Genomic DNA, 25,094 nt, shown 5'->3' on the forward strand with positions numbered 1-25,094 from the left:
TTTTTATTAGTTTTATTCTTTCCTATGGTGATCCATCCAAATTGACTAAGTATGAACCACTCTGTATGAAAATAGCAATGTCTTCGCATTCAAATCAGAGAAATAAGGGTGCGTTGCTTTTGATCCTTGTTCTATTAGTGGCTAGGACATATCTTCTAACTGCTGTCTGCTTCAGTTTTTCTCTCTACCAAAGTAGGCTAAGGCCATAGATTGGCAGCTGGAAGGATACTTACATATCACCGAATCCAACGCCCTCCCCTTGTCCGTACGAGGTAACTGAGGCCCAGCTAGGGAATGTCACTTGCTCAAAGTCACACATCTTTGAGCAGCAAAGCTGGGATGCTAATCCAAGTCCCCTGACTCCTAAATTTGCTGCTGCACCACATTAATAAATATTAATTTAGTGTTTGAGAAAATGTTGAAAGGCAGGATTTTCTACTGGAGGCCTCCACAGCTGCCTGCAGAGATTAGAAATAGCCTCATGGGACACATGAAACTATTGGAACTCAGGATGTCTGTTTTAGGTCTTCCTGAAAACCAAGCCCAGGAAACATCAGCAAGGAGAAACAGCCAGATAAGGCCATCATCACAGGGAGGTTAAGTGATTTGTCTAAGGTCATAGAGCTAATAAGTAGCTGAAAGGGGATTCTAACAAGCTTAGGTCTTCTGACTCCAAAGCTAGTTCTTTTTCCACTGTGCAGCATTGATTCATATTCACATAATGTTGGAGAAGCTTTGCAAAGTAGAGCATAATTTTCTAGTAGGGACTTGTATAATTGCCTGCGGAGATCAAAAACTGTCTGCCACTAACAACATATGTGCTTCAGGTCTCCCAGAAGACTATGTTTTAGAAACATCAGCCAGGAGAACCAGTTAGAGAAACTGCCCCATAGTACAGAGGCTCCTAAGGAAAAGCGAAGCGATAGGTGGGAAACTGGCCTAATGCAGTGGGAATGAAGCCCAGGTATTGGACTGCATTATAATGAGAACACATTTTTGTGGAGCACTTTTGGTGAGAGAGCCCCTGTGGAAGGATACCCAAGACAGCTCTCTGGGACAGAAGGATGACACCAAAACAAGGCTCCAGTGTAATTCTGGGTAATCCCTTCCCAGCAACTTCCTGGGTGTGTGATCCTACACAAGTGAGTCAGACTTTTTCAGTCGTGTTTATCTCATTGGTAACATGGGTATAATAGTAGTACCAAGACCAAGCAGTTATTATAAGGATGAGGTGAAATTAGACTGTCAGGGATGTATTTAGTGCTCATTATTTCTTCATTTATTTATTTGTTTGTTTGTTTTTTAGGTGTATGGCACTGTGGTAGGCACTGGGGAAGCAGAGACTGAAATGAAATGGTCCTTGTCCTTGAGAAGCTTATGCACTCTTGAAAAGGGTAGGGAACAATAAATAACATAAACACAGAAAAGCAAATGTAAAAGCACATATGTATACATACATATGTATATTCATATCTACACACATGCACACATATAGATATATGCATGCATATACAAACAAATATGTATACACACATACACATAAATATATACATGCATATACACACAAATATATACATGCACACACACAAATATATATACACACATATACATATATACACACATATACATGTATCGACAAAGAAATATATATATACACACATACACATATATATACATGCATACACACACACACACACATATATATATGCGTGCATACACACACACATATATATACATGCATATAAACACAAATATATATATATATATTATATATACACACACACAAATATACATATACATACATACATATATGTTTATACAGGCACTTTCTCATTTTGGTCTTTGCTTCCCCAGTGCCTACCATAGTGCCATACACCTAAAATGATAAATGAATGAATAAATGAATGAATGATTGAAGTAAATAGTAGTAAATATAAACACATACACATATATGTATTTACAAAGTAAATAAATTCTGTTGATGAGGATACAAATAATCAGTTCACTTCCTATAGGAGGTGGTGCTTGGGAAGCCAGCCTTGGCCACTTACTGGCTTTGTTACCCTTGGCTCTCTGTGCCTTAGCTTCCCATCTATAAAATGAGATGGTTGAACTAGATGATCTCTAAGGTTCCTTCCCACCTAATTCTGTATTATTGTGATTTTGTGAGTTGGAGGTGAAGAGGGAATGCATTCCATATTGTCTGGAGAATGCGCAAAGTCTTGGAGACAGGAATGAAATGTTCTGTATAGGAATGGACAGATAGAGTAGTTTGACTAGGACAATGAGTTCACAGAGGAGAGTAATGTATAATAAGCCTGGAAAGAAATTCTGAATTCAGAATATAAGCAATATTAAGTTTAAACACAGGAGTTAGTATTAGTAAGAGAAAGTCATTGGAACTTCTTGAAGTGGGGAGTGACATGGTCATATATATATTTTAGGAATATCAGTTTGGTAGCTATGGGGGAAAATGGATTAGAGGGGAGGTTACTGGAGGCAGGGAAATAAATTAGGAGGCTATCGCCTGAACAAGGGGACCCTGGACTTAAAATTCAGGAAGACTTACCTCCAAATTTCATCTCAAACACTTAGAAATTATGTGACCCTGGATAAGTCACCTTCCTTCTCTGTGCCTCAGTTTCCTCATTTATAAAATAAGGGAGTAGGACTAAGAGGCCTGTAAGGTTTCTCCCAGCTCTCTGTCTATGCTCCTTTGATCCTATGAATGTTGTTAATGGGGATATGCAAGAGAAAATAATGGAGGTAGTATTGACTGGGCTTGACAACTGTTTGGATACAAAAGATGAAAGAAAATTAAATCATCAATAACTCTAAGGTCTTCCAGAAGAAGATGGTGCCATCAACAGAAATAGGAAAGTTAGAAACAGGGGAGGATTCGCTGGAAAAAATAATGAGTTATAATAAGTTGACTTTGAGGTGCCTATGGGTATTCAGTTGTAAAGGGTAGATGGTAATGTAGAAAGAGGACTAGACCAGGGGTAGGGAACCTGCAGCCTCAAGGCCACATGTGGATATATATGACCATCAAACCCAAAAAAGACTGCGTATGTAAAGCCCTTTACAAACACTGCATAAATGTGACCTGTTGAAATTATTATTCAACTTCCTGAAAAGAAAATTTAACAACTACCTCCGAGTATTTAGCACTAGCATGATTTTGAGTGCTTAAAAGATGTGGCTTCTTATTAACATTAGTGATGATGAAACATTTCTCAGCTGCATGAATTTTTTTGGAAATATAATGTGATTTAAAATTCCTTCAGGTATTTGTGTGTGTGTGTGTTGTGAGACACTATAGACAAAGAAACCCGCTTAACACATTAGCTTCTAGTCTGTGGCAAAGGGCAAAGGAGAGAAGAAAAGGTTGTTTCAAGACAGAAGCACTACAAGATGAAGGTGGGGTGGCAAAATCAAATAATTAGGGCTCTTTGTTGGATTTCTTCAGCCTCTTAGATTCGGTGAGATTTTTCTGGGTGCACCTAAGCTGAAAATTACAGCCAATACCATATCCATGCAGTGATTACCAAGCAGTATTTATATTCTTCCTGTGCACTGGGCAGGGATTTGTCATTTCATACATCATTTACAACTTACTGCAGTGAGTGATTCTTTTAGGGGGGTTATTTTTCTCCTCATTTAATTCAGCAGTGCTCAAACTTTTTTCCCCTCCTTTTTCTTCCTTTGACTAGATTACCTTTACCTACCAACAAATCTGTCAGCACTTGAAACTACAAAGAGATTTTTTTTAAGTTGTCTGTGTCAGATATTTCTTTTTTCTATGATTTCATGCCTGGAATTGCAAAGAACCTATTAAGTTAACCAAACTCTACATAGCATAAGATTTCTGTTAGTAGATTTCAGAGATAAAAACAGAGAGATTCTGTTTATGTAGTGTAGCAAAATTGGTTTGGGGCAGAATTCACTATTTAAACATATACTTTTGTTATGACTTAAGGTGCAGTAGAAATATTATTTTTCAAGTTTCAGAGTTCTGTCTATGTGTAGAGAAAAATATGGAAATTCTTACCTCATTGATGTATTTTTTTTATTCTTTCTTTAAGGTAGAGCTGATATATATATAGGTCATAAGCTTTAGAGCTAGAAGGGACCTTAGAAATCATATAGAGCAACCCTCATATGTTACAAATGAGGAAACTGAAGGCCAGAGAGATAAAGTCTTTTGCTTAGTTTCATGTGACTTGTAAAGCCAGGAATCTAGCAAATTTCCCCATTTCAGATTGCTGGCTCTTTCCACTAAATCACCTTATTCTTCACCAGAAATTGGCTTATATTTTTAATTTTAAAAAAAGAGGCTAACTCATTTGTATAGACACACAGAGAGACTTAAGATGATTATAACTTTAAGGAGAGGTCTTTCTAACATTGATCTCTAGACACAAAAGCTTTTGTCTAATAGAGAACTTACTTTTTACCTATCATGCTTTTTGACATGACCATTAGCTAAATAATGCATATAGATAGGCTCCTCCTCTGTGTTATACAATTTTAACATACCATAGCCCTGCAGTGAGAAGCGTAAAATTCTTAAAAATGTTTTGGTCCTGGTCAGATAAGGGGGAAAAAAGGATAAAGGAGTATCTATGTAACCAAAATTATGCAGCTACAGTGTACATGAACCAGTTATTACACTCATCTGAATGAATGAATGTTATTGTTATGTAGTGGCTATGGTAAATTTCATTAAGTTCATCTTTGTAAAGGTTAACAATATGGACTTTTCCATGCCATAGATTATGCTTCTTAAAAAATCATTAGATTTAAGATTTTTTCCTAATTTTAAACTCTCATGAATGACTTAAAAAAATTTTCAAAGCATTTTCACTTCTACTGTCAAATTTTAAGTTTCCAACTTTCCTGTGAGGTATCATTATTGTTGTTGTCCCTGTTCTTTGAGTAATCTCCTTACATTCTATCTCTGTCTTTTGAAATCCTACCCAATCTTCATAGCCTAGGACTTCATAGCCACATTTGGCCCTCTAGGTCCTCAAGTATGGTCCTTTGAAACCAAACTTCACAGAACAGAACCCTTCCATAAAAGGATTTGGTCTGTAAAACTTGGACTCGGTCAAAAGGCTGCACCCAAAGACCTAGAAGGCTACATGTGGCCTCAAGGCCACAGGTTACCCACCCCTGGTAGGTCAAATACCACCTATAAAAGTGATAATGCTTTCGTTGTTCCCCACTTCTCAACTAAAAATGATTACTCTTTCATCTGATCTCAAAGCACATTGAGCTTCTCTTGGGCACATTTATCTATCTATCTATCTATCTATCTATCTGTCTGTCTATCTATCTATCTATCTATTAATATTTTGAGGATAGGCTGCAGGGGAGTAAGAGTGATACAGATCTATGATGTATCCAGTATATGGAATTCCTAGCATGGCAATTCCCTCCAATGGTGCTTATTGGCAACTAATTTATGGGCAGCTAGGTGGCACAGTGAATAGTGTTGGGCCTGGAATCAGGAAGACTCCATCTTCCTCAATTCAAATCTAGCCTCAGATACTTACCAGCTGTGTGACCCTGGTCAAGTCACTTCACCCTCTTTGACTCAGTTTCCTCATCTGTAAAATGAACTGGAGAAGGAAATAGTAAACCACTCCAGTGTCTTTGCCAAGAAAACCCCAAACGGGGTCACAGAGAGTAGAACATGATTGAAAAACCAACAACAAATTCATTTATAGAAATTGACTAGAGGCACTGAGAAGTTCACATAGCTAATATTTAAGAGAGATATAACTTTAACCTAGATCTTCTTGACTCCAAGGTTGGCCCTCTTTTGATTGTGTGAGTCTTCTGGGGATGTGATCAGATGTTTGTTTTTTAAAACGCTATGCATTTCATATCTGTGCCCTCTTAATAATAAATTTAAATACTACTATTATAGACACAGATAATCGTTATTTTCATTTTCTTTCTATACTTAGGCTGGCCTTGTTACAAGAAATTTAGTTTGGAAAAAAGAGTCTTCTTTATTTAGAAAATAAGCAGAAAATTGGATTGCTCACTATAGATTACAGGTGTTCCCATTTAAAGACAAACATATCATCATTGATAGTAGTTTTTAGGCTCCTTCTAGAGCAAGGTTGAGGAAACTGGCCTTCCAGGTCCTTTGGTGTGGTCTTTTGACCGAGTCCAAGTTTTATAGAACAAATCCTTTTATTAAGAGGATCTGTTCTATGAAGTTTGGATTCAGTCAAAGGGCCATACTCAAGGATCTAGAGGGCCACGTGTGGCCTGGATGCTGCAGGTTCGCCGCCTCTGTTCTACAAGTATCAGTGTATAATTGTTATCCATTTTGATAAGTCTTGAAAGGTTCTTTGTTATATCTTGGATACCTACCCAAGGAAGAACAATAGACCTCTCCATTGCTGTTCTCAGGATGGCAAATAACTACCTCAATAACCCTGAGCAAAGAATCATCAATGACAGCTACTCTTCTCTTCTTCCTCTACTATATCATTTTTGAGGAGGACAAATAACTTCTTGCTTTCAGAACATCCACCTCTCTCCTCTTCAGAGAGAACCTCAGATCTGATTTTAAGCTGTAATCGTATAGCTCTTATTTTCCTTCCCTTTCTTCTCTGTGCAAACTCCTCTACTCTAATGTACTGACAAGAGTCAGGTCTCCTTTCTTTGACCTCAGATCCCTTTGTTCCCACTGAAGACTTACTTCTCTTCCCTTTTGGGAAGCCTCCACTTTCCCCAACAACCTGGAGTGTAGAGAGGTCTTTGATTCTCTTTACCTTCTTCTGGACAAAGAACCCTATATTCCTGGGACACGTGTAACAGTCATTCAGCCAAGGCAGAAATACAAACTTGAAATATGTGATACAAGTCACTGTTACAATTTCCTCTATTCTGTATAATGGTGAAGATTTTCAGCCTTGGGTCTTGAAAGTATTTGTGGGTATTTATATCTTAACCCTAAGCATCTGGTTAAGTTTTGTTTTGTTTTTAACAGACAATCTCATGCAAATTCCTTTCCTTTAGCTCAGTGACTCCACAGGCCTGGCCCACTTCTCAGCCTAGTACTTCTATCTATTTCACAGATGTACTTTACCTGTCACTCTAATAGTTGCTTAACCCTCTACTGACTACACTGACCCTTTCTGCTTCTCTTCTGGAACCTCCTTCTAAGATTCCTATGCCATATAGGGCCTTGAACTCCCTGGGGTATTGTATACACATCGGGTAGAAATGTTCTTCAAAGAATAGGGAATGAAGCCAGTTAAGCATTCTCGATGGGAAAGTTACTAAAGTTTAGGTCTCCAATTTATTTATTAATTAGATGTTGTGTCTAGACATTCAAGTTATTACTCCATTTTCAAATAATCCATAAAAAACATGGTTGAGGTGCAGAATTTAGTTGTTTAACATGTAGTATATTACAAAAACCATCACCTGATGGTTAGAGTTCTCCAAAATTCATAGACACCCTACCTACCCTTCCAGGAGGATTTAACATTATTGTCTATGACCCTAAAAAGCAGAATATGTGCATATCTTCTTTTGGTAGAAAGGGTTTCCTCACCATGAGTTCCCTATACTAATGAAATCACATTTCTAGAGAGGGAAGAATGGGAAGAGAGAAGAGAGAGAGATGGAGATGGGAAAGTAAAAAAGACAAAAAACTCTGAGCAAATTGGTTTACACCCTGCCATCAGAATATGCCCTGTGCTCTCTTCCCTGAGTAACATTTTCCTTTAATTCTTCATTATTCCAAGTATTCCATCCATCATTCATTTAGACCTGTTGAAAGCTCATTTAAGACAACAATATTTTCAATTCAGAGAAATTTGCAGATATGGTTAAGTATCTGCCACAAATCCTAACATCAGCTGGGATGGTACATTTACCCTTTAGTAACAAGGAACTGCCCAAATGACTCTGTTTTGAACCAGATGTGAGTTTTTGGATATATAGAATGGGCAAAGGACTGTCCTCAAAAACATATCACATAATAGTCTATGCTAGCAAAGCACTTAAAAAGACGTCATTGTTATGACATACTGTAATTGTATGTCAAGAACAGTACGGTAGAATGGAGCCTTTAGAATTAGAAGTTGGAAATGCTGAGTTCCCGTGAGGTAATTGTTGAACCTATCACCTATAACCTTGAATGAGTCATTGCATCTCACTGTGGGTTCAATTTCCTGACTGGCACCACAGTGAGGGTGGCTTAGACATTTTATGGTAATGACATTCTCTCTGATTCTTCTCTTTGCCCCAGCATGTAACACATACAGAAATAAGCAAAACAGGTGATAATGAGTCTGCTGAATAAATGATTGACTGAATAAATAAATGAAGGAGGTTTTGTTGGATGAAAACTATATTTACATAATCCCTTTTACATGCATTCTCTCTTCTGATTCTCACAAGAACCCCATGAATCTGGTACTGTGATATCCTAATCTCTATTTTGCAGATGAGAAAACTGAGGCAGGTAATAGAGATGTCATTATTCATAATTTACAGGTAAATAAAATGGTTTTCCAAGAACAAGAACTTATTGTCAGTGGGCAGATTTGAATCCAGCTCTCTCCTGACTCCAGTAATGTGTTGGGTTTTTTTTTCCCTGCTACTTCATTCTGTGTAGATATGCTCTTAGATATTTGGTTTTTAAATGAATAATAACTGACATTTATCTGAAACTTTAAAGTTTACAAGGTACTTTATATTGTCTCTTTTGAATCTCACAGCTATGTTGTGAGGTTGGTGCTGCAAATATATTGTCTCCATTCTGAAGACAAAGAAACTGAGGCTCAAGGAAATCTTGACCATGGCCATAACAACTAGGTGGGATTTGAACATGAGTCTTTCTGACTTCAGGTCTGACACTAACTACTCTATCATGCTACTAATAATTTTTCTAATAAAACAAGGGGAGGAAAAAAGGGCAAAGTGTCTTTTGTTTGTTTTAAGAATAGTATCAGAATCCTTTTCTTCTCAGCAATGATCTATAGATATTTTGGCCAATTCCATATTTAGGAAGAGGAAGAAGAGAGAATGGTTCTAGGTTCACCCCAATAATGAGTCACCAAGCCTTCAGGGCTTTAAGCTTACTATCCTTTATATGGGCAGCTTCAATGATTTTGAATAGCTTAGAAGTCTCTCTTGAATGTTCTCCAACATGTGAGTATGAGGAAGAAGGCAATACAGAGCAGCAATTCAAAGACAGCAAGCTGTGTGGCTATAAAAATAAATCAAGGGAGCTTATTGAAACCATCAGCAGCAAAGTAGTTTAGTCAAAATGAATTACGGTGAATTCATGTGTTTGATATTTAAATCTAGTATTGTACATAACCATACTGTATGGAAAATTATCTGTATAATGTATTTTGCCATTAGCAACATGGCAGCAGAAGTTTGTTTTAGGGCTCAATTTATCTGCTTCCCAGAAAGTCCTTTCTCTTTCTTTTACATCTCAATCTTCATGGCATTTCCCTTTCTCACATTTTATTTATTTTTTTAATTCCCATATCCTTTTGTCCTTTTTCTAATAAAATCTCATGGCTTGACATTTGACTTTTATGTTTTGTTTGGTTCTTAATTTGCTTACCACTAAACTACTCTCTGCCTTCCTTTTTAGACTTGTACAACTTTCCTTATGATTTTTCTTATATTCAGAGTAGCATGTTACCCTGAAGCTGGTGAGCAAATAATGTTTTTAAATCAGCTGAAAGCATTGGTAGCTCAAATGGTGGCCTGAGCCTTAGGGATTCATCTCATCTAGGTGCTAAGTAGGTAGCATGTTGTAGTACAAATCTCACAGAACTGGGAGACAAGAAACTCAGGTTCTACTCATGGCTATACCACAAACTCACTATATGACCTCAGGCAAAATATTCCACCTCTTCAATCCTCAGTTTCCCCATAGGTAAAATGATGGGATAGAATTAGATGGTTTCTCTGGTTGTGCCCCATCCTAATTTATTTCACTCTATAAATCAAGAACTTGAAGAAATTAAGTGGATAAATAGAAACAATCAGGAAGAATAAGATTTACCAAGATGTATTATTATGTAAATAATGCTGAAGTGGGAGTTAGAAGGTGACCTTGGGAATTTCATTTAAGTTCTCTGGAACTCAGTTTCCACATCTGGAAAATGTATAGTATAAGGTCCATTTAATTTTATAATTTTTCATGGTTCATGATCTATTACATAGAATATATCATGTTCTATGATGTGTAACTGGAGATTGAATGGCATGGTAGATAAAGGACCAACTTAGAATCAGAAAACTCTGGATTTGGTACTGCCATTAACACATATTATCTATGTGACCAAGGCCAAGTCACTTAACATCTCAATACATCAGGCAACACCCCAGGCAATCAGTTCCATAAGCATTAAGTGTTTATTGTATACTACATCAGGTACAGTGCTTAGCATTTGGGATACACAATAAGGTAAAACCCTGTCCCTATCCTCAAGGTCTCACATTCTAACAGGAGAGAGAACATGAAAACCCCTAGGTGGCACAGTAAATAGAACACTGATGCTGGAGTCAGGAAGACCTGAGTTCAAATCTGGTCTCAAACATTGGATACTTACTAGCTATGTGATCCTGGGCAAGTCACTTAACCTTGCCTTGCCAAAAAAACAAAACAAAATAAAAAAACAACCTAGGTATTTGCAAGATAAATACAGAATAGATCATATTGAAGCACTAGAGGAATCTGGAAGAAAAGGTCTTGAAAAGCTTTCTGTGGATGGTAGGATTTGAGGTGAGTTTTGAAGAGAGCCAGAGTTGGAAGTGGAAGAGTTGGAATGCCAGGGAGCATTCCAGGCACAAGAAATATGGATTAACTGTGGAGCATGTGGAGGGGGTTAAACTATAAGAAGACTCAAAAGGTAGGAAATGGTGAGGTTGTGAAGAACTTACCAGATTCTGAAGGTAAGACTGGAGAGGAGAGAGGGAAGACGTGATGACCCATGATTTGGGAAGATGAGTGGAGGATGTATTGGAGTGGACAGAGAGCTGAAGCAGACAGTCCAAGCAAAATGCTATTGTAATCACCAAGGTGAGAGGCTGTGGCTATATAAATGGAAGAGTAGGAGATAAAGAAGGGGGATGGGAAGATGGAAATGATAATATTTGGCAACTGACTGAATATGTGAGGTGAATGAGAGTGAGAAGGAGAGGGTGACATACACTGAGACTGCAAGTCTGGAAGCCTCAAAATAGGAAAGTAATAGGAAGGTCTGGAAAAGGGGAGGACTGGTGAAGAAGATCAGTTCAGTATTTAGCCTACAGGACTTCCAGCTCAAGATATTGAAAAGACAGTTGGCAATATGAGGTGACACTCAGGGGAGACACGAGGATTGGATGTATAGATGTGGTAGTCATCTGAGTAGAGATGATAATTGACTCCACCTAAACTTATAAATTAACCAAATGAGAGAATATAGGGGGAAAAAGAGAGAGAGAGACAAAGGACTAGAGCAGAGCCTTGGGGGATACTCAAAATTAATGGGCATGATGTGGATGAAGATCCTGAAGAGGAGTCTGAGGTTAGGAGAATCACGAGAAGGATCATGGAAATCTAAATAATATCTAGGAAGAAACAAATAATTGACTGTGCTGTGGTGGTGGAGGGAATGTTCATACCGAGAGTTACATAGGCTGATGAAATCACATGTCCAGACACACCCCCCTCAAAAGAAAAGATTTATAGTATAGTTGACTAGCTAAGGCATGGAAATGGGTTAAAAATTTCTTCTCTATGACTTACCTATCCTTCAAGAATTTTTTGTTCTCATCGTGTCTCCATTAGTAGAGAATGAAGTAGGAAATCACATTGAGTTTTAACAAAGTTGAAGCTAGCATTGACTAAGGACTAAACTCACTGAGTGATAGGTAGTCAATGTATTGTAGTGGCAAAGGTGAGGGACTCATGATCAGGAGAAGTCTGGGTTCACATCCCGCCTCTGAAACTTAGTAGTTATGTAAGCCTAAGCACATCACTTAATGTTGCATAGCCTCCATTTCCATACGTGAAATACTGCTGATCCAGGTCAGCAAATTGTTGCTGTCATACAGTGTTGGAGATTTTCCTCAAGGGTGCTGGGAGGTTAAGAGACTTGCTCATGATAATTTAGCCAGTATGTAGCAGACTTGGTAATGATTTGCAAGACTTGAAACCCCACCTTCCAGACCCTAAGGCTGGCCCTGTGTCCTCATTGCCTCTTGCTAAGTATAATATAATATAATATATAAATTCAAGGACTGCACCTCCCACATTTTGTCTCGCCAAAGACATGGCACATTTATTAGATAATCCATGAAATGAAATCCTTCATCAGAAGGTAGCTGTCACTTCTATTGCGGTTATTGGGTATTTACCACCAATGATTAAACCCCACTAGACATTGTTCCATAGAGATTCTGCCAACAACTGAACATCACCATAACAAATTTGTGGCAGGAGAGTTTAGAGAGTAACAATAAGGAAGACAGCAAAACCTTCCTTCCTATTTGTGCTATGAGCTGTGTCCAAGAGGAAAACATAGTCTGCTACCTCTGCACCCCTTTCAATCAATCTACCTGTGCGTCTTCTGCCTTAATAATTTGCTCAAAATATCAAGGATAAGTAGTATTTTCTCCCAACATTAAAAAAAAGCATCAGGTAGTTACTGTTGAAATGGTTATTCCCACTGAAAACCATCTCCAGAGATAGGATTTGTCATGAGGCAAGAAAAGGCTATGGAAACAGATGGTTTTTATAGTATCTATACTACGTCTGCATTAACTTTTAGAACAGAATAGCTCCAGAGCTTGGCAGCATTCCCAAACTGCACTATTTACCACTGATTGGTATGATTAGTTTTCTTTCTCTCTTATACTTACACTATCATACATAGTACTTAAGAGAAACAAGTCTACAATGCCCTTCCCTATCCCAGCTTGGTGCAGAGATCCTGCCCCCTACTGGCTCTTTCCTCCCAATTAACACAATTTTTTTTTTATCCCACCCTCTATTTTTCCCTCTGGAAAAAAAGAAAACAAAACCCATGTAACAAATATGAATAGTCAAGCAAAACAAATTGATGCACTGGTCATATCCAAAAAATATGTCTCAGTTTGCAAACTAGGTCCATCAGTTCTCTGTAGGAAGTGGGGTGTGTATTTCCCCATGAATCATTTGGAATCTCGGTTGGTTTTCACATTGATTGGCTTTCTTACATCTTTTAAAGTCTGTCTTTACGATGTTGTTTTTATTGCACAAGCTATCCTGGTTCTTTTGCTCACTTTACCTGTGTGAGTTCATACAAGTCTTCCCAGGTTTCTCTGAAATCATCCCCTTCATCATTTCTTACAACAATATAGTAGTATTGCATTAAATTCATTTATGAAAATTTGTTCATCATTCCCCAATCGATGGGTACCCCTTTTGTTTCCAGTTCTTTGGAATCACAGAAAGGGAGGGAGAAGGGAAAAGGTAATTTGTTTGGAATCTACTATGTAGCAAGTACTGTACTAAGCACTTTGCTAATATTGTCTTTATATTACCTCTGATAATTATCTTTGCTTGAAATATTTTTGGTACCGATCTTCCTGGTGTTCTTAATCCCTGTCCCTTTTCTTCCAGACGGAGGTCTTCGTGCACGCCTTTAAGGATCAGCTGGTCAGAAGTGCCCTCTTAGCTCTCTACACAGCCCGGCCAGGCTGTGTCCTCAAGAAATCACCCACTCCCAAGAACACTGGGGAGGAAGAGGCTAAACCTGCAGGGTCCCTGCCCCCTATCCAAAGACAAGATTCTATCCCACATCACTCGGACTATGATGAAGAAGAGTGGGTAAGGATCTCTCTGACCTCTCTCCCCTGCTTTTGAATGAGTATGTACTCACAAACAGAAAAGCATAGGAAAGGTAGGTCTCCCCTTCTAACCAAAACACATTCCTGGAAGCTAAAGCATAAAACAAATTGTCATAAAGCAGATCACATATATCTGTAGGAACAGAACTGAAATTGGGTGTTGTGTTCCTGACCAAGGATTTTGTGACAAATGACCAATATTATGTCATAAAAGCAAAGATACAGCAACTATAAAACACTATAAGCACTTAAATAGTAAAATTATATCCCAAGCCCTGTAAAATGGGCATAAATATACTACATTGATTATGCCATGCACTATAAACTGCGCACTGCTCTATAAAGAGCACATACAGTGCATAAAAAACAAAATTCGACTCTCTCATAAATTTGGCTTGAAATGAATATGCTGGCTATAATAAACATTAATTAAACATTCAATTAAACAATGATACTTTTTTCCTTCTTATAATTTAGAAAGGCTTTTAGAGAGTGATTTACATGGTCCAACTCTCTTATAAAAGTACTTAAAGGAAGTTTGAACTGATAAATTTTTCCCTATCCAGAGAATTTTTTTTTCTGCAATAAGAAAAGATAGGTTGGTGTTCAGACTGATGAGTAGAATCATAACATTTTGTTTTTGATAAGGAAGATAGATTCTTCCAATAAAAATTATTTTTTCTAAAGTATATGAGTTAACTTTTCTTTATTCTTTTTTACCTCCTCAGTTTATTCAAAGCTATAAGTATATCTGGTCAATAGCAAATGAAATCACTCTGCTAGGAATTAGCAATTGCTGTTGTCACTCTTTTTCATTCTTTACTACTCTGGTAAATGCCTTCACATTTTGATTGCAGACCACTATATATTTTCTATTTAAAGTATGCTGCCCTGTGACTGTATCCATGCTTTAGAAGTCCAAGTATAACCAAAAGTCATCCCTTTTATTCCCATAATTGTTCTGTACCCCTCCCCTTAAAATTGAAGTTAATAGGATAACATTTAGCATACAACAAATGTAATCTGTTTAGTGACCTTTTTTTTCATGTAGTTCCCATTCATGCATTCATTAATATATCAAATGTTTGTTGAACACCTGTGATGTGTGCTAGGCCACAATTTCTCTGAACACTTGATAGTTTTTTGACATGTCATTAGAACATTTGACATGTCAGTAGAAAACCATAACAGTTAATGACCAGATCATTAGTTATAGAGATGTAAAAAGGAACTTTGAAGCAGTTCTCAGTAGGGCATTGCTATGACAGGCATAAGACAGCACCCGAACTGACCACAGGTTGTTGCTAGTGAAAGGAACACCTCTCAGGAGACTTAAAGTCCAAGACTTCATTGAGGAACATGTATTTACCAATGGCATAGGAAATTAAAAATAGATAAAGGGTGAGAACTTTCTATACTTGCAAACAAAAAGAAAGCCTTTGTCTTTGGATTGAAAAGATTTTTGAAAATTGGATTGAAAAGAAATAGTTCTGGTTTTTACACTTTTTTTTTCATTTTGAATAATTAAAAAATACATTCGCATGAATTTGCAAATGAGCCTTTTCAGTACTAGATACAAATTTAAACTATTTTCTTTCTCAGGATGTAATAATTCAAACTTGCATTACTGGCTCTTGAGTAATAGCAATCTCTAAAACTTTGACTTACTCTTAGGACTTGCTCTTTCTTGAAAGTGTCATGTGAAAAAAAAATGAAGTTATCTAAAGATAATTTGGCTTTAAGAATGTTATATGGTAATATGTCTGAAGCGTGGTCCAAAACCAAATAAAAATTAGGAATAATGGTACAGAATGTCTCTCATGGCCCAAGAAAATTGGAGTAGAAATGAAAGCAGCCATTCCCCCTGCCATTCAAATAATTCCTTATTCTAACAGTGGCTTATTATATTGTGTTAGGGGTATGTATGAATAGTGTATGGATTGTACATGCATTGTTTCGGGTAAGAGTGTGACGTGAGAAAATATAGGAATGGGAATGAGTGAAAATAGCATATATTAGGGGCAGCTAGGTGGTACAGTGAATACAGCAGCAGTTCTGCAGTCAGGAGAACCTGACCTGCAGTCAGGAGTGTCTGGCCTCAGACACTTACTAGCTGTGTGAGCCTGGGCAAGTAACGTAATCCTGATTGCCTCCCAAAAAATGACATGTATTTAGGCTAAGAGAGAGAAACAAAATTGATTTTATCGTTGGAGTATACACAGGGATGTGCTGGTAAATGTTTAACAACAAGTTGTTTAACCAAAAAAAAAGTTTGCAAAATAAACGTTTGAGTTTAATCTGCATTATTAACATTTTTTCCAGCACTTTCTGAAGCCTAGACAATTGACAAAATACATCAAGCCCTGATTTGTGGAGCTTGCCAATTTTTAAGGTCACATGGAAATGTGACAACTGACTTTCTAAGTTCGACCATGCTCCAGCACACCTCTGAGCCAGATGACTTGGACAAAAGGAGCAATTAGATCAAGACTTGAGGAAACAGACTGCAAGCTTGGCATCCATGAACTAAATAACTAACATAGATAGATAGATAGATAGATAGATAGATAGATAGATAGATAGATAGATAGATAGATAGATAGATAGATAGAGGGAGAGGGAGACAGAGAGGTGGATGGATGGATAGATGGATTATTAGATGAATAGATGGCTATGGAAATACAGATAGATATGTAGAGAGATATCAGTATTTTCATATGATTTATTTACTTTGTGACCCTACATATTTTATTTTATGCACTTAATAATATCAGTATTCTGAGAAGGGATCCATAAGCTTCACCTGACTGCCAAACGGGGCCATGACACCCTAAAAAGTTAAGAATCCTGGCACAGAGGAATGGTATGGTTGATGGGGGACTTCAATTGCCTGAATATCCAATAGAGTTCTGTCTCTCTGCCTTAAGCAGCAAAGCTAATGTCTTGATTTACCTTAATGATAGTCATTCTTCAAAAGATAGAAGAAGCAACAAGTGTAACTGCTCTTCTAAACTGGATTTTCATCAACAATCAGGAACTGGTAGGTTAAGCAGAAAAGATAGAAACTTGGAGAGATTTGTCTTGGAATTCATGATGAAGAAAAGAAATTCAAGTTATATGCTGGCACACACAGCTTGCAATGGATTTAGAGAAAGAACAGGTAGAATCCCTTTACCCTTTTCCTTCTCCTTCCTAGGGGAAGTTGACTCAGGAGAGATGGGAACCTTTCAAAGAGAGATTATTCTAATAATAAGGAAACACTGGAATTGTCAAAAGATAACAATGCGCATGAACAGGAAACATCATTCAACTTAGATTTTCTGAAAAGCATGTTGAAAAGACAGAAGAGAGGGCAGGTAACTCAAGATGAATTCAAAAGTATCCATTAGTCCTTTGAGAAAAGTGTAGGGTACAAAAATGAATAATGAGCTGACATTGGCAAAGAAAGCTAAGTGTAATGAAAAGTTCTTAGTTTTAAAGCTCTTTGGTATGGGAGAAAAGAGGAACAAAGGAAATCTAGAACTGTTGATCAGTGTAAATCAGATTATAATGGACAACAAAGAGAAGGCCTGTTTTCTGTCAAGGAGAATGATGCTTTGCACTAGAAAAGATGGCATATAATCATCATCATTGCTACCGTTTTTATCATACTTTTATATTTGCAAAGCTCTATATATGCCTACCAAGGAGTTGAAACCCAAGTTAATAGAATAGAATGGCTTTAGTAATAGTCATAGAATGGCTTTGCTTTCCTCAATGACTTCAAGTCAACAGGTCCAAGGGAATTCACCCAGAGTACCAAAAGAACTGGTGAACATGACTGCTGAGTCATTGTATTTGAACAACTATGGAACATGAGAGAGGTTTCATAGGACTACATAAAGGCAAATGTCCCAATTAAAAAAAAATTAAAAAGGAAAGGGTGTCAACTGAAAAATAGAAATGAGTGAGCTTGATATGATTCCTGACTAAATTCTAAAACATTATTAAATAGATGTTTGGTGAGTATCTGTAAATTTATAATAAAGAACTAACTAACCACATAACCACATGTGATTGTTAGAATGATAGATTAGAGGAACGCCCAGAACATAGATTCCTAAGTATTAGCAAAGCATTTGACAATGTTTCTCATACTGTCCTTGTGGACAACATAGAGATAAGTAGCATGGATGGAGGTACAGTTAACTACATTTGGAACTAGTTGACTGTCTGGACTCACAATACAGTACAGTCATGCCTGCTTCAAAGTCAAATTGGAAGGAGGTCTCTAGTGGAAACCCCAGGTATTTCTGCTTGTTCCTATGCTATTTTATCAGTGAGTTGGATAAAGGTGTAGATGCCATGCTTATCTTATTTGCAGAGCACATAAAACTAAGGAGCAGCACTTAACATTCTATGACAGTCAAGATCTAAAAAGATTTTGACTGGTTAGGCTATAGGCAGTCAATCTAACATAAAAAAATTTAAAAAGATAAATATAAAGTTATGTACCTGAGTTCAAAAAAATCAGACCTAATGGCAAGCTAGGGGAGGCATAGCTAGATAGCAATTCATCTTTTAAAAATATGGGGTTTTAGTGGATGATTATTAAGAAGCCAGTATAGCAGATTAGGTAAAGTGACAGTCTCTGAGTTAGGAAGACCTGAATTCAAGTCTCACCTCTGATACATATTGACTATGTGACCATGGGTAAGTCAGTTAACCTCAAAATGTGCTAGGCAACTTTCTAAGAATATCTTTCAGAAATGATGTTGATTCATGTTGCTAACAGTATTTTCCTCATCTGAGAGTTCCTTTTACCAATAACATTACAGTTCCAGTTGCTATTCCATTTGCCAGGAACATTAATATTATATATGACTACAGCAGGAGAATTGTAGTATCTAAGCATAAGGAGGTAAAGGTCCTGATGTCATTTGTCCTGATTAGACTACATCTGCAGGACTGGATTCAATTCTGGGTGCCATGTTTTAGGAAGGTCATTGATACACTGAAGAGCATTGAGAAAATTGCAGCCAAGATGGCAAACAGCCTTGGGATCGTGCAATTTGAGGAACTGTTGAGGAAACCAGAGATATGCAGGCAAGAGAAGAGATGACTGGGGGACATGAGAGTTGTTCAGTCTTTGAAGGGTTGTAATATGGAAGAAGGGATTAGGCTTGTTTGGTTTGTTTTTCAGAGGGCAGAATTAGTGGCAAAGAAGCAAAAGTTTGCAAACATTCCTAACAATTAGAACTGTCCAAAACTAAAATGGGCTGTCGTGGCAGATGGTGATGCTCCCCTGGTGGATGTATTCAAGCAAAAACTTTATGGCATCTTGTTAGGCATGAAGTTCAGGTTGAGTTAGATGGCCAAAACTTCAAAAGCATGAGGAGAGATTATTTTCAGGTGGCATGGGGAACAGCCTATTTAAGAGCCCACGGTGTGATATAGAAGACCATATTTTTTGACATAAGAAAATAGAGAATGGAAAATATATACTCTCAATAGACATAATTCATGGGGAATCAGATTCTTTTTCAATTTTTTTCTACTTCAAGTCATCTGTTGATATCCTAAAGTGCTGTATAAGCCCTCTGACACCGATTATCATATCCCCCTGTCCCCTCCTCCACACGTCTCCTGGCAAGCCAAGGCTCCATGTGTGCATTTGTGCTTCTCTGAAGTAGGCAGAATATATAATCCTCATGTTAAGATTTCCCTAATTACAAGAAGTGTTTTTAGTCTTGGCAAAAGTCACTTTAAACTTCCTCTTCTCCCATCTTGTTAATATCTTATTTTGGAGGAAAAAAATGACTAGGTTTCCATACTTACAACAGCTTTCAGATATAAAGAGGAAGATCATTTCTTTCAATGGCAGAAACACTTAGAAGAGAAAATAGCCCAGAGAATTAAATAGACTTCTAAGTGGTTTTATCACAGGTGGAAACAATTATTGCATATTATTTTCAAATGATATGGTGTAAGTTCATACAGCCTTGGGGAAGGGAGGGAAGAAGGAATGAAAGAAGAAGGAACAAAGGAAGGGAAGAAGGAAGGAGAGGAGGAAAGAAGAAAAAGAGAAGGAAAGATGGAAGGAAGGAAGAAAAGATAGAGGGAGAGGAGGAAGAAGGAAAATAGAAAGGAAGAAAAGGAGAAAGGAAAGATGGAAGAAAAGAAGGAAGGAGAGGATGAAAGAAGGAAAAAAGAAAGGTTGGAAAGGAGGAAGAAAGAAAAAAGGAAGGAAGGGACAAAAGAAGGAGTAAAGGAAGGAAAAGAAAGAAGGAAGAAAAGTCATCATAAATGCTTTACAAATATTATCGCATTTGATTCTTAACCCTATAAGTTGGTGCTATTATTATTGTCATATTATATTTGAGGAAACTGAGGCAGATAGCAGTTAAGTGACTTCCTCAGGGTTGCACAGGTAGTAATGTGTAAGACCAGATTTTAACTCACGTCTTCCTGACTCGAGGCCTAGACTACTATCCCGTGTGGTATGGCGCAGGGAAAAGGGCCCAGGATTTAGGCAAACAACCTAGATTAACAATGTAATCCTGCTATTTACTATTTCTGTGACCTTAGTCAACTCACCTCCCCTCAATCTGCCTCAGTTTCTTACTCTGTAAATTGAGGGATTTGGGCTAGATGATCTTGAGTTCCCTCTCAGCCACAAATCCATTATCCAGGATTCATATTTCCTTATGGACTGGATTCAGTTTTACAAGTATTCATTAAACACCTACTATGTGTCAGCCATCATGGATAAAAGGCAAAAACAGAACAATTCCTTTCCTTATTTATTGGGAGAAAAACATATGTACACAGAACAAATAAATATAAAAACTGAATACAAAGTAATTTAGGTAGGGGTAGGGGGATCATTGGCAACTGGGCAAATCTAAGATAGCCTCTTGTTGGTGGTGGCACTTGAGATGATCCTTGAAGGCAATTGAGGATTCCAGGAAGTGGGAGTGATGAAGAGCAAAGCTCCCAGGCACAAGGGACAGCCTGTTCAGAAGCAGGACGAGAAATGCAATGGCAAGTGCAGGAAACAGCAACCAGGCCAGTTTGGGAGGAACATAGAATGCCTAAGGGAGAACAATATAAAGTCGGTTTATACACATAGCTTGGAGTCAGATTGTAAAATCTCAAATGGCAAACAGGGGAGCTCTGCATTTCAGCCTAGAGTGGAGAAAGCTGCTGAAGATTTGTGAGCAGGGCAGTGACATAATGAGACCTATGCTTTTGGGATATCACTTTGGTACCTGTGTGAAGGATGGATGCAAAGAGGATATTTCAGACATGAGGACCAATTAGGAGGTAGTTCTAATAGTCCAGGCGAGAAAGGACAGGATCCTGAATAAGAGGGTGGCTGAATGGCGAGAGAAGAACACAACAACAAGAGCAACAATAATAACTAACATTCATATAGTGTTTAGTATGTACCAGGCCCTATGCTAAGTATTTTAAAATGATCATCCTGTTTGGTTCTCACAGGAACCTTAGAAGAAAGGTGTTATCCCCCATTTTACAATGAGGAAACTGAGGCAAACTGAGGTTACATGATTGGTGTGAGGGTCACCCAATGAATAAATAAGAGTCTGAGGCTGGATCTGAGCTCAGATCTTCCTGATTCCAAGTCCAGCACTCCATCCATTGTGCTGCCAAAGATGAACGATATGAGAGATATCGTATAAGTTAGAATGAAAAGATTTGATGACCAGTTAGATACCTGTTGGATGAGGAGAAGGGGTGGCACAAAGCAGGAATTAAGATTTGAAGAAGACTATTAGATCGTGAGCCTGGGTCATTTGAAGGATGGCAATGCCTTTGACAGCAATTGGAAGCTTTAGAAGACATGGTGATTGAGGAGAACAATAATGAGATCAGTCGTAAACGTGTTTGAGTTTGAGCTCTAACCAGAACATCCAGGTTATGACCCAGCAGTTAGCTGAGGATGTGAGACTGGAGCTCTGAAGAAAGATGAGGGCTGCAGAGGCAAATCTAGAAGCTGTCTTCCTAAATGTGACCATTGAACCAGAAGAACTGATGAGATCAATGAGAGAGAGAGAGAGAGAGAGAGAGAGAGAGAGAGAGAGAGAGAGAGAGAGAGAGAGAGAGAGAAAAGGGCCCAGGTCAGAGACCTGGGGTAAACCAACATGTAGGAAATGGTCCATGAAAGATGATCCTACAAAGAAGATGAAGAAAGTAGCTTGAAGCATCTAATTAAGTGCCAATTAGCTGGACCTAGTTTGTTGCCAGAAAGTATAGATTTCAATTTGTTTTGAACAGCAATTACAAGAGTTTTGTCAACTCTAAAGGACATGTTATCATTAAAACACCTTGAGAGACTGGCTTACCATTCTTGGATGCATTCAAAAAGGGGAACTCCTGTATTTGCTGATAGTTTGATTTTTTTAAAATTCTTTTTCCTGTATTTTATAAATTGGCAAATCTGAAAAATGGAACATAGCTATATATGACGTAGTATAGTGTATAGGAAGCATGACACAGCTGGAAGAATATTGGAACCAGGATCAGGGGAAACCTACCCCCAACCAGCTATGTGATCATGGGCAAGTAACTTAATATCTCCGAGCTTCAGCTTACTCATTTGTACAAAAAAAAAAAAAAACGTGATAGCCCCTTGAGTGTTTATTGTGAGGATTGAATGAGAAAATGTAATTAAAACATATAAAATATATAAATTAGTTATATTATATATTAGTTATATTATAGTTAAAATATATAGTATATAAAATACATAAAATAAATTATATATAAATATAGTTATATAAATATATAGTTAAATATATAAATTAGTTATATATTAGTTACATTATAAAGTAGTTAAAATGTATAATATATAAAACATATAGACTTTATAGTACCTCATAAAATGCCAACTATTGAGAATGATGATAAACATTTTGAAAATTAATAAATGTTAGTGAATCACTACTGATCCCTCAATATTAAAGCATGAGTTATACCCATTCCATCTTTGATTAGGAAGGAGACGCATCATACTTCTAAATGTATTTAAAGGCTGTTCTTTCTCCTTTTGCTCTTGATTGCAATGGGGAAAAATGATGGTTTTTAGATTACAGTCATCCAGTCAATATGGCGGGAAGAGAAGTCAGAGAGAGAAGCTCCCCAAAATACCCAGTCTTTTGCTGAGTTTTAGTTATTAAATGATTGAATGCTTTAAAGGTTTGTTTTCTTGAGAAGTCAGAAAACAATTAAAGCCCAAAGGAATGTTTTGGGGTTTTATTACAATCTGTGCCAAACCATAGATGTGGTATTCTTAGACTTTGAATCAGTAAGGTTGACATATTGCTTTTCTTTATCTACATGAAATGGAACAGATGCTTCTAGCAGCTGGGATTCCAAGATTAGTTTGTCCGAAATATGAAAGCGTGTCATTCCTACAAAACTATTAAGTTGACCCAATTTTTGCTGCTTTAAATAATGGCTATCTTCTTCACAATATTGCTGATTTATGTGAAGAACTGCTGTTCTATGGACAAGTCCAAGGCTGAGATCTTTTAAGCTCAACTCGGGAAACTGCCAAAACATAAACAATGCTCTTACTAATTGCTGACTTCTGGCTCTTTAGTCAAGTCTGCACCAGCAAAATAAAATGGAAAACTAGAGAAACTTTTTCAAAATTCATTTTATATTTACATATATATACATATATATGTATACATGTACATATATATGCATATATCCATATACACATATGTAAATCTAGCAATATATAAATATGCATTGTATATATATGTATATATATATATATCACACACAAAGATATATGTGTATATACATACATATAAACATGTACGTGGATGTATGTATATATTGCTAGTATCGGACTAACCTTTGGCCTGATGACCCATTCTTAAAGTGGGTAAGAATTGCTCACTTCATTAGAATAAAATGACTTCAAGCCCAATAATTAGAAAGTATGAGCTACTTTACTTAACCCTTAGCCTTTTTTGTTGTTGTTTTTAGTAAATGTTGCTAGATTTTAAAGAAACTGAGATATAGATATATAGATATAGATATAGATATAGATATAGATATATATATATATATATATAGATATATATATATATATATATATATATATATATATATATATATATATATATATATATGGAGAGAGAGAGAGAGAGAGTTATTAATAGTAGCTGGGATTTCTATAGTAGTTCAAGGTTTGGAAACTGCCTTATGCCTGTTATCTTAATTTACTCATTATAACCATCCTATGAGGTAGTAAATAGTGGCATTATTTTCCCCCATTGTACAAATAAGGAAATTGGCATTTATTTAGGTGTGTTGACTTGCTCCTGGCTTCATAACTAGTAAATGTCTGCGGTGGGCTTTGAACCCAGAGTACACCGAGTCCACTCTCTAACCACTATCCTACATGTCTGTCATGTTTGAGACATATTTCTTGTAAATACATCTTCTTCATCTTTGGTTATTAGAGAGACTTCTTTTGGAAAATGATTTAAATGGGCAACAAGTCTATCTTTAAACTATTCTTTTTGCACCACCTCTTTCTCTAATGTCTAGAACAGCTACTAATGCTCATCCTTGACAGAGTTATTGATAGCACTATTTATATTGCTATATTTGGTAGTGGTGGGGATGGAAAGAAGTGAACATTTCCTGACTGTTGAGGGAAAAAAATGCTTAGGCAGATACTACCTCTATTGGCAATCTTTGGTGACTTTTATTCCTATCGCTTCTTGTCATCTGCTTACAGGTATTTTTGACTGTCTCTCTAAGGAAGAAAACAAACAAACAAACAACTTGTGTCATAAATAATGTAAAAGTATCCATTCCCAGGACTAGTCAGCATAGATTGTTGCTTGATTCTTTCAGTGGCTGGAAAATAGACTTCTTCTTGGTTAGAAGAAAGTAAATCATTCTTGTTTCTAGAGAGAATGAACTCTTTTGCAGGACACTAAGATGTGAATTATCTCCTACAGGGAAACAGAATATACCTAGTGATCTAAGAGTGCATTATGTCCTTTAAAATATGGGTGCTTCATTCCCTTCTCATTTCATTAGAACCTATAAACATGAGGAAAAAATTGGGGGAGGGAGGAGCATAAAAGTTTTTGAAGAAAGCAGAGAAGGACTTGGTGTAGCTGTCTTTAATGATAAAATAACAGTGATGATGATAATATTGACACTTAAATAGTACTTAAAGGATTTCA

At 37.0% G+C, this 25,094-nt stretch overlaps 1 protein-coding gene across 1 annotated transcript in view; it reads left to right on the forward strand.

The window, feature by feature from the left end:
• Positions 1-25,094, forward strand: part of INPP4B (inositol polyphosphate-4-phosphatase type II B) — a 917,092-nt gene that overhangs the window by 731,709 nt on the left and 160,289 nt on the right. The window contains 1 exon segment of the mRNA XM_078148459.1: positions 13,649-13,855. Coding sequence (XP_078004585.1) covers positions 13,649-13,855 — 207 coding nt within the window.

This window comes from Phascolarctos cinereus, unplaced genomic scaffold (genome assembly GCF_003287225.1).
Source record: "Phascolarctos cinereus isolate Bilbo 61053 unplaced genomic scaffold, phaCin_HiC Scaffold_9;HRSCAF=440, whole genome shotgun sequence".
Taxonomy (NCBI): domain Eukaryota; kingdom Metazoa; phylum Chordata; class Mammalia; order Diprotodontia; family Phascolarctidae; genus Phascolarctos; species Phascolarctos cinereus.